Source organism: Phymastichus coffea, unplaced genomic scaffold, assembly GCF_024137745.1.
Source record: "Phymastichus coffea isolate CEN01 unplaced genomic scaffold, Cenicafe_Pcof_1.1 PCOF00018, whole genome shotgun sequence".
Taxonomy (NCBI): domain Eukaryota; kingdom Metazoa; phylum Arthropoda; class Insecta; order Hymenoptera; family Eulophidae; genus Phymastichus; species Phymastichus coffea.
The window spans coordinates 5,455,812-5,466,081 of record NW_026706829.1 but is presented as its reverse complement, the minus strand read 5'-3'; the positions used below and the strand labels follow the sequence as shown (position 1 = coordinate 5,466,081).

At 31.6% G+C, this 10,270-nt stretch overlaps 1 protein-coding gene across 1 annotated transcript; it reads left to right on the top strand.

Annotated features, from left to right (window-relative positions):
- The first annotated feature begins 265 nt into the window (after nt 1-265).
- Nucleotides 266-5,252, top strand: LOC131675271 (protein sarah). Its single transcript, XM_058954199.1, has 6 exons — nt 266-323; nt 387-639; nt 1,208-1,509; nt 1,581-1,770; nt 2,108-2,260; nt 2,331-5,252. The coding sequence occupies exons 3-6, from the start codon at nt 1,249-1,251 to the stop codon at nt 2,459-2,461; spliced, it is 735 nt and encodes a 244-aa protein (XP_058810182.1). The 5' UTR covers nt 266-323; nt 387-639; nt 1,208-1,248; the 3' UTR covers nt 2,462-5,252.
- Nucleotides 5,253-10,270: the final 5,018 nt, after the last annotated feature.

The window sequence follows — 10,270 nt, the reverse complement described above, 5'->3', positions numbered from 1 at the left end:
CTAAAAGCTTCGATTAAATTTTCGATTAAAATACTTATATAACCATTTAAACAGAAATAGTTTACTTATTCAGAATGAACGAGTTATGGGTTTTAGTCAACCATATTTTGAAATATCAGTAATTAAAAAATTTGTACAAACAAAATAAACCCTATCAGCTTTTATGACAATTACAAGCCGAAATAAAAAAAACCAGTATCTCATTCAAATACAAGACGCAATTGTGAATAGCGCTGAAAATCTAAAAGCTCGCGAGACGTGATCATGCGAACCCACCCTCATAGTGCAGACGGAGAGACTCGCGAGAATTAAAGCAAAGATAGGTAATACCAGCAGAAACTCAGATTGAAAGCATGTATTGAAAAATTATTAACTGAATGGTTTAGTCAGAAGAGCCACAAAATTAATGTAACAAGGTTAACAAACAAAGACGTGGAAGGAGGAAGATCGCAAAAGCGAAATGTTGTGCCTCGTCATCAGCAACCTCTAGTCAGCTGTGCCGTGCGCGCGCTAGAAAAAGAAATAACCCGACAACTTCCATGGACAACCGCGACCAGCTTCTTGTCAGCTCCTCGAGCTTCCAATAACAACAAGCTTGCAGTAGCGTCAAGCTCGACCGGATTTTGTAATTGCATATAGGTGAGCGTTTCTTCGATTCGCGGATTGTAATTGTCTAGCTTTTCGGACAAGAGCAGCATATGTCTATAGTACTAATCTTGTCTCAAGTTTTACAGTGTAGTAATGTATGTGTGTGTGTATGCATGCGCGCGCGTGCGTGTGTATATTTATATATATATACATATAACATCACTGTTACAACGACGTTTCAAAGTTTTCATTCTTAGTTTTGATATGTATTATTTTTATATTTAACGTTTTTGTATTGGTCTGAGTATGTGGAAATCTTCTACTAATTCCTTGTTTATTTAGAAGTTTATACATACCGTGTTGTACTAATAAAATCAATCTACCCAGCTATGTAACCCAATGCTGATATGAACACTGTAAACATAGTATTTCACTTTTGCCATAAGTGCAGATTTGAATGAGCTATTGTCTACAATTAGTCACACTCGTAACAAACTTCTGATTTTAATTGTTTTGTTTTGTATCAGTATAACAAACTTGGGATTACAAAGTTAGCCTGAATTTCCAAAGTACTTCAAACTTAAATATTCAATTGAAAAAACTATACTATTGATTGCAGCAATAATTACTCTTTACAAAAAATAGATTATTGACAAAAGCATGGAGGAAAAGAAGAATAAATGTGTAGGAGAGGATGAAGAGCCAGAAGATTCAGAGAATATCATTATCAATGAAGTAGATGGTTTACCAAATTTGCATCCAAATTTTGAACAGTTGGAAGAACTCAATTGTATAAAAGAACAAAATCAAAAAGAACTTTCATCTAAAACTTTGGAGGAGTTGATTTTTGATGAAGACCTACCAATGTCTGTTATTGTTACTAATGTGGATCCTTGTGTTTTCAAATCTGATGATCTTAAGGTTAATTTAAAAATGACTTATTATAAAATTGGTATCATATGTTTACTGTAAATGTTTATTAAATTCAATAGGGAGACATAGAGAAATTGTTTAAACAGTTTGGTCAGGATGCCACATTTCAATATTTCAAGTCATTCAGAAGAATGAGAGTCAACTACAGTTCACCAAGTGCAGCTGCTCAAGCTAGAATACAGTTGCACCAATACCACTTTGGTGATACTGACATCAATTGTTACTTTGCTCAGCCAGTGACACCCATTGGTATGTATTATCATAAAACTTAATTTTAATAAATTTCATAAAATATAATTAAATATTATCTAACTGTGCAAGAATAGTACATTACAATACAAGTGTCGAAAAATAGATTCTTGTCTCACGTGAGGTTTATACCTGAGTGAAGCATGGGTGAAAAGACATGAGACAAGAATCTCTCCTGTATATGCTATATATAATATGTACAGGAATGGTATTTTTGAAAGCAACATGTGCAAAGCGCGAATTTGAGCGTACATTTTTCGTTGAGCGTATGGCATAGTTGTATATTCTGCATGGACTAGTGAAAAAGTAGTTGTTATATTTATTATTCTTTTTACAGACGCCGAAGATCGTCATTTGCAGCTCCCTGCTCCTCACAAACAGTTCCTAATATCACCTCCAGCATCCCCTCCATTAGGTTGGGAGCCTTCACAAGAAAATGAGCCCCTTGTGAATCATGATTTGCTAGCTGCGCTTTCAAACTTAACTCCAGGTAAATAACAAATAATTCATATTTTAAGAAAGGATTTTGTAAATACTAATATGATTTTATTTCGATTCAGGAGAAAGTCATGAACTTCATCCAGGAGGAACAAATTATCCAGGAATTGTTGTACATGTTTGTGAAAATGTGACAAATGGTATAAAAGGCGCTGGTCGCATACCACAAACTCGCTGTCCTGAAGACTTCTAAGGCAAGATACAAACATGATACTCAAAGAATCTCTGCTCGGTTTACGTTAATAATTGTTTAATTGATTAACTTGTCAATTAAAATCCTCAAACTTCAATGATCATCTATATTTTTTCTATTGAACATTTCTTTATACATAAAATAATTAATCAAACGTATTCAAATTCAAGTAATTTATTATAGAGAAAAAATTTATTTATATTTTAAAAGATAGGCCAAGAAGTAACAACCAAGTTAAAGGTGTGATATGAAATGCGTTAATTATTAAAAATCATTCTATCATCAAGCCGTGTTATTGTAGGTGTTACCTTATCAAGAAAAAGAATATGAGAAAAGTTTGGATGTTATTATTATCAATGTTAATGATGTGTATTAATATTGCAAGTGGCGCGGTAATATTAGCTATTTAGAACAACCCAGAAACATGTTTTCTTGATATTTTCGGGTATGTCTAAATGCTATAAAGTGGTTATATCAGAAAGAATAATATTAAAATTGAAATAAGAAAATCAGTGGTTATTATTATAACTTTTTTATTTAACTCCAGATTGTTAAAATGCTTTTAAAAAAGCGTTAACTTATGTTAAGTAATCACTGACATGCGAGGCAAGCATTGTATTGAGTTTGAAAAAGAAAAAAACATTTGTACTTATGTAAATAATTGCGTTGAAATGGAAATCAGTCTTTTTTTTCGTAAATTTAGTTGTCATAGATATTTTTCTACTCAAAAAGAATGATATTACTATAAAATTTATTTCTCTTTAGATGTTCAAATCATATCTTATTCCCCTTAAAAATGTTGTAGAAAATAGGATGAAGTTTACGTGAAATATTCTTTTTATTTAGCCTTTCAACACCAAAATATATTAATTTTTATCAGCTGTTTGTAAAAATGATAAAAAAGGAGTTAACTGATCACGTAACTTTCCTCTAGTAAATTCCATCATATGCCATCTTTATGTATTTAACACAAATGGCCGCCTATTATCAAACAAATCACGTTATAAATATAATAAATGATATGATTCCGCGTGAGTTACTCAGAAATGGAAAGAATCACTAAAGGCTATAAGAATTCTCAGCACATCATTGACACTTTACGTTTTAGATAAATGTTTTATGACCAGTACAAAACAAGAGTGTCAGAGCTGCGTCTGAAGGCAAATGGAAGATTATTTTCATAATAAGAGAGTAAATTAGTTTTATACAGCCTGCGTCCATACTCGATAACTAACGCTAACATATATAATGTTATCGAATTTTTAGTATGATAAAACAAGTATACACTAATAAATTTCAATCTAATCTAATCTATAAAGTTTTTTCTGATTCTGTAGAAAACGTACAAATCTAGAATGTAAACAAGCATTTCGAACAATCAAATTTACAGGTTTGCGTATATATTAGAAATTGAATTTAATTGGCAGTCTATGGAAAATCAAGAAATTATAAATAAATCATTGCCAAAAACAATTAAAATTATTCCAAGTCGTTGAATGTAAGACATAGCTCTTAAAAAAATGTCTATTTAACGTTTTTCAAATTCAAAAACCAAACGTGTTGAATGTTTGATCACATTTATAATGATGTGACATGATTCTCTTGTATGCTTTGAATGTCGAATTTTCGAAATTTGAATATATTTAATTGAGTTTAAACAATCATTATTTCTACTAGATTACATGTATATTTCAAATATTTCTTAATGAAATCAAGAGAGCTTCTGTTCTAATAAAAACATTACTGTGAATTTTTTTTTAATCTTGAAATACTGTAACGGTTGGTTAATAAATCTTTAGGTTAGTTAACGCCGTTACCGTGGCGTCCAACGTGAACCGCCGTTGTTAGTAGTTTGTTTATGATTTTGAAATTTTTAACACGATGAACCGAGGCTGATAACGACGGTTTGCAAATAAAAAAATGTTATGACCTCTATTGTAAACGCCATAAAAGCTACGTTTTTTACAGTGTTTCACTAGTGGTACCTTTAATCATTCATATCAAAATTTAGTTGATTAAGTATAGTAATTGTATGTTGAAAAAAAAATATTTAAAATCAAATGTTAAATTATAATTATATTTTTATAACAAAATTAGCATAACTACTATCACTGTTTCTTCCGAAAAAATCATAGTATATATCTTAATCTCTGACAAATCTATAATAAATATCGTTGTCCACATAATTTCTTTCTTTCTATGTATCATTGCCAAAAAAAATTAAAAACAAATCTAAATAACTCTTAGTTGAAGCGATCATATTTTTGCTTAAATATTCCCTGAATACTTGTCAAATTTTATTTCGTTTCTTGATAATAAAAAAATGAATTTGTAAAATTAAAAGTTTTTGCAATCTGAATAAGAAAACGTTGCTGAAAAAAATATATATTCATAAATTCTAATTACTTTTGATAATGATCATTCAAGTAAGATGATTTGTTTCTAGCGGTAAATTTATTATAAGTGAAATATAACATTTTTTGGCGGCTATTTATGTAAATGAGTGCAAGAATAAAAAGATATTCATTGCCGTAATAAGTTATATCGTGAGAATATATCTGATTACTTCATGTGAATATGTGTATATATATGTATACGTAAAACGCATATGTATAAAGAAGCGAGAGAAATAGATTTGTGCTTTGTCGTTTATTTTCACACGAGGTGACAGCGAGCACTGTTACCCATCGGGACTGTGAAGTCTGAGTTGTACTTAAATACAAGATTAACTAACAGAGATAATGTGTCAGTTTTGAAGGTAATTATGTAAATAAAATATACGTAAATTGTTTTTTCAGTGTCTTACGTTTCCCAATCAATATTGCTCTGTAGTTGAAATCGTATCACACAAAACCGCCAAGAATAAATTTCTATCATTTTTATGCCTAGATAATTATAGGGGTTTTATACAAATCATCGGGTTATCAAATAAGCAGAAACAAATATATTTATTTCAATATATATATAGGTCGAAAAGTTATTTTTGGATAGCATTTTCATATAAAAGTCACTTTAATAAAATAACATCTTAGGTCGATTATTTCTTTTTTACATATTATTACATCTTGCTTACTTATACTCGATTATATTTCGTACCATTTCACATGCACGAACATACTTACATATAGTATAATAACATAATATAACGTTTATAACATAAGTCAATATTAGAAACTCACGATTTTGACAATTCATATTACGTAATTTCGCAATTGAATAGAAAGTAATAGTAAATTAATTGTCACTTAATTAGTTAATTAAACGATACTAAAACATATTCTGTAACAATTTAATTTTCGCAATAGTCTGCCGATGTTTCAATTTTCATATATAATTAATTTCGTAAATCATATTTGTCGATATTTTTAATAAAATATTCTAATTGCGTATCTACTAGTTGTTATCGTTATGTCCTATCAGTTATGTTATCATTATTAATGCATATACAGTTTGCTCACTCCAAATCTTCAATAAGTAGATGTACATGGCGAGTAAAAAGCTATATGATCACTTCTGGAACAATGATATTGATTAAAAATCGTTTTTCCATTTCTATGTCTAATATATTTCCGTCCACGCCATCATTTAACAATCTTACAATGCCTGGTAGTGCAGCCAGGCGGAAGCGGTCTGACCTGAGCATAACGAACAATTTTTGATCAGCACACCTTATTTTCATGTCAATCAGCGGAAGTTAATTTTACTTTTCTTTTTATTGCATTCAAATCTTACATAAGATTTATTAGTTTTTCATAGGTATTATAATATTACAGTTTTCTATTATACATTAATATTAAATTTCTTAAATAATTTCAGTAAATATATCCACGCAATCATGTTAGGTTTGTTAAGTATGATTGATGCTCGCATTGGGAGAAGCATTTTGGTTTTACTTAGGTTTCTAGTTAAATTGCTTGCTGTTTAGTGTAAGATGGGGGTGTCAGATAATGTGATCAAAGTCTTGTTTCGATGTCAAACATTCGCATATAGAGTTTAAAACTCTTGATAGAGATACTGTTAAATCATAGTGATTGGCTCTGCATCGATCGACAGTTCCAATTAAATCACATGGTGGTAAGTTTTCACGATCAAATGATGGTTTGCATTTCTCGGTATAGCAATTAGTAAATTACTTTTTTCCTTTAACAAGGTCCATTTGACGTACAGTGGGATTTGTGTTGTTAAGCATATTTTTCTTTAATATTCCTTAAGACATACGGATTGCAAATAATTCGAGTGAGCTGGCTGAGATTTTTACATTAACAATTTCCTTGAAGGCTGTATTTTTGCGTGAGTAAAACAATACCTCCTTTTGTATAGTCTGAAAACGTCTTTTTTATAGACGAACTTTGAAATTTAAAAGTTGAATGACGTCTCGCTGTGCCAAGACTTCACGCAGGCTAGAATATCGTTCTCTTTAAGCCGGAATTACAAAGTGTTTTTTTTTAATTTTTATGTTCTTATCTCATTCCAGTAGATTGTTTTAAAATTCAAGCTCTCATTTGTCAAAGTCTTGTTATCCGTTATATTCTTCATTTGAATGGTCATTCGGTATTGCATCCGTCATTAAGTAGTCGATATCTGTGGTTGCTGACAGCTCTGGCTCAATCTCGTTGTTAGTATCGTGTGCTGATATTTTATTCTTTAGTTTTTTTAGTCAAGTTTTAATTATAGAGTCTTATATCGGTGAATATACATTTTCAATAACATTTTTTATTTCTTGAATATCGTTTGAATAATTTTTCACTGCTTTTTCGCGCCCATCTTTTTGACTATAGCTAAATTCATCATTAATGGGCTATTTTTCTAGTTGATTCTTTTAAAACATCGTCGGTGCAACTTTTATAATCTCTTCGATCGTGCTGTTCAAGTCAGCTGTAGGTGAAAATTCCCCTTTGGCCTTTCTTTTTTTTTTTACGTTTAGTCACTTTGACTTCTAGAGCACTGCACTCAATGTTTGTAGATAAATTCATTTCTATATTGATTCATATTCTTTTACGATTTGAGATGCAGTGATCACTTCTGTTATTCTTGTGCTGGTTAATTTCCTATAGATTGACGAGTAAGCTCTTTTAATTGTGCCTTTCTTCTTTAAGTGTCAATTATTTTGAGTGGTGGTGGAGGCATCGGATTCTGTATTTGTACGTGAGCAAAAACGTTGAGAGTTCATCATTTGTGTTGAATTATTTTCATCTGCCTTGGGATAGGTCTTAAATATATGTCCAATTTGATTACATATAAAGCATGATGTAGAGTCCAGCGTTGCCACTGGAAATTTTTTCTCAGGATCCCTAGAAAATATTGCATTATGTTAAATGGGACAATTTCTAGGAACCCTGGAAAAAGATTTTCTAGCGGTAACTATGATAGAGTTTGTAGATAGGTATGTGTAGTTTGTGGTACCGCCGAGTGTAAACTATAAGATATGTGATGATAGTTATTCACGTTCTTTTATAAGTTCATGCTTATGAACACTAACTTTTTAAAAATGTAGTCGTTTCCCTGAGAGTGAATATGCAGTGTTTTGGTTGTAATTATATATATTTCTGCAATTGATGAAAAATTTCTATATTCATTGCGTACTAAAAAAGAAAGTGTACAAGTGCTACACTGTTTCTTAGCAAACTCATCGTAGTTTTTATAACATTTAAATTTGTAATATGTACTAATTAACCATTATACGCTTTTCTAAACGGAATTAGAATATCAAAATACGTTACCATAATTTTACCATATCAATCACGAAAATTCTTAGCTCTTCGACTTGACCGATAATAACAAAGTAATAAATAAATAAAAATCTGTCCGCCATCGCGCTACGCCATCGACAGCCGATCGGCTGACGAATAAAATGTCTCAATATGGCTGCCTCCAATCGACCGTGCTCCTACAATCGACCGTGCTCCTATTTACGTTTGAATAAGATAAATAAGAGGATAGCCTTTTGAAAGACATATGAGATGTGCCTGGTTTATTTATTATTGCTTGAAAGTATAATTACTTCTTTAAACGTCAACGATTGGACAATAAAGTTAAATGTTATTGGATGTATATTGGAAGCTTATGAGTGGTCTAATCTTTAATATATCATCTTTTATTTACGCAGTTTTATTCTTGAGTTTGCTTATCTTTTCGCTGTCTGCTAAACACATACTCTGCCCCTCTCCGACATTACGTAACTTAGGTTCATGTGTTTTTCTATTTTATTTAATTAATCGTCACTAGTTAGGTCTTCAACTGATCTACAAGTACGGCGTTTTCTGTTTTAGCTATGCTTGATCACTGTGTTTTCTTACTCGTTTCTGATACTTTTTGCCGACTGGACATTTTTTTGGTTTTTGTTCTGTGGCTCAGGTAAGCTGAGGCCTCCATTCGTGGGCGGTCATCTCGCCACTACTGGTGCATTGCGACAATGCTGACGATTGATAAATTCACAACATACACACCAAATTCTCTAAGCGCAAATCGCGGAGCGACGTTCTCACGGGCTCGTTTACATAAACAATAGCACAACAGCGTAGAGCTCCTCGTAAACACGTATGCTCGCGTCAATGCTCGCGTCAAGAGCTGTCTAATGACCGATGACGTGATTTTCTTATTTCAGATTATTATTTCGTTAAATTCATACTAATTCTATAACGATTGGAGAGTTGAAAAAATCTAGGGTAGGATTAGGCGGAACGGAACGTTTGGTTCGTTGTCGTTAAAATTATGAAACAAATTGCCATCTCCCAGAGAAAAGGCATATAGCTTATTTTATTCAAATAATATCTTTACTTTCATTATATTGCTAATAAATATCGTGTCCTCAAACATTCATGTAAAACGTTCCATGTACACCTTACTGAAAGTGTAGAGCCTCATTGATCTCACGCATTTTCGATCGTCGATGAGCTCCGTCGATCATTTCCAGAGTAGTCACCTCTTTTGGACGGCCAACAACGCTTAGCATCACTTGTGCTGTTACTGCCGTAACAAATTTCAATAAACGACTTTTCAACCATACCATGCGATGGAGCAGACCTCGGGATTATGTACTTGTAGTCGATTTTACAAACAAAGTGCATGGTTCCGGAGAAAGTAAAACGATACTTTATTTCATGACGAACACACGAAATTTTTCAAATTGCGCAAATGCTAATTAGAGTTAGAGACATTGTAAATCTACGAAAAAATCCGGATGACTAAGTACAATGTCATGCGTGTGTCCGAACGGTCCTCGCGTTTGCTGTAGCCGAATTTTGCTCTCGTAGAAATTGAGCCATATCTTTGATTCTAATCAGCTTTTTACATTTGTCAAGAACCAGCAGATTCCTGATGAAATGAGGAATTATTTGATAAACTTAACTGAGTCTGAAATTGTTATTAAAAACAGGTAACATCGGTTTGAACAATTAACGGTTTGAACGCGTTTTTGTTGTTGTTAAACGGCAACGTCATTGGTTATAATTAATATATTTTAAATTTACAAAAATCTGTTTTTAAATTTCTGTAGATGTATTAGAAAAACAGTTTTAGTGGAATAAACAATTGAGTGGCGAGATTTTATGAGTTAAATTGTCATATCTCAATTTTTTAAATACCACAGATTTGTTATAGCAACTTCAATCGTTGGTTACAATTAAGACGATGAATATAGAGACTCCACGTTATCAGGAAATAAGAAACAAATTCTGATACACTCAATAGCAATTAAAATTTAAATGATTCAAGAACACACAAGTTATACTTAATCGAATAATTCAAATATTGTTAACAATGATGAAATTCCCGAGAATAATTTAATATGTAAATATTGCTAATTGTAAT

Excerpts from the sequence above, each read along its gene's own strand:
- LOC131675271 (XM_058954199.1), top strand. The coding sequence starts at position 1,249 with ATGGAGGAAAAGAAGAATAAATGTGTAGGAGAGGATGAAGAGCCAGAA. Across the intron at positions 1,771-2,107 it reads TCAGCCAGTGACACCCATTG|ACGCCGAAGATCGTCATTTG; the intron begins GTATGTATTATC and ends TTCTTTTTACAG. Across the intron at positions 2,261-2,330 it reads GCTTTCAAACTTAACTCCAG|GAGAAAGTCATGAACTTCAT; the intron begins GTAAATAACAAA and ends ATTTCGATTCAG.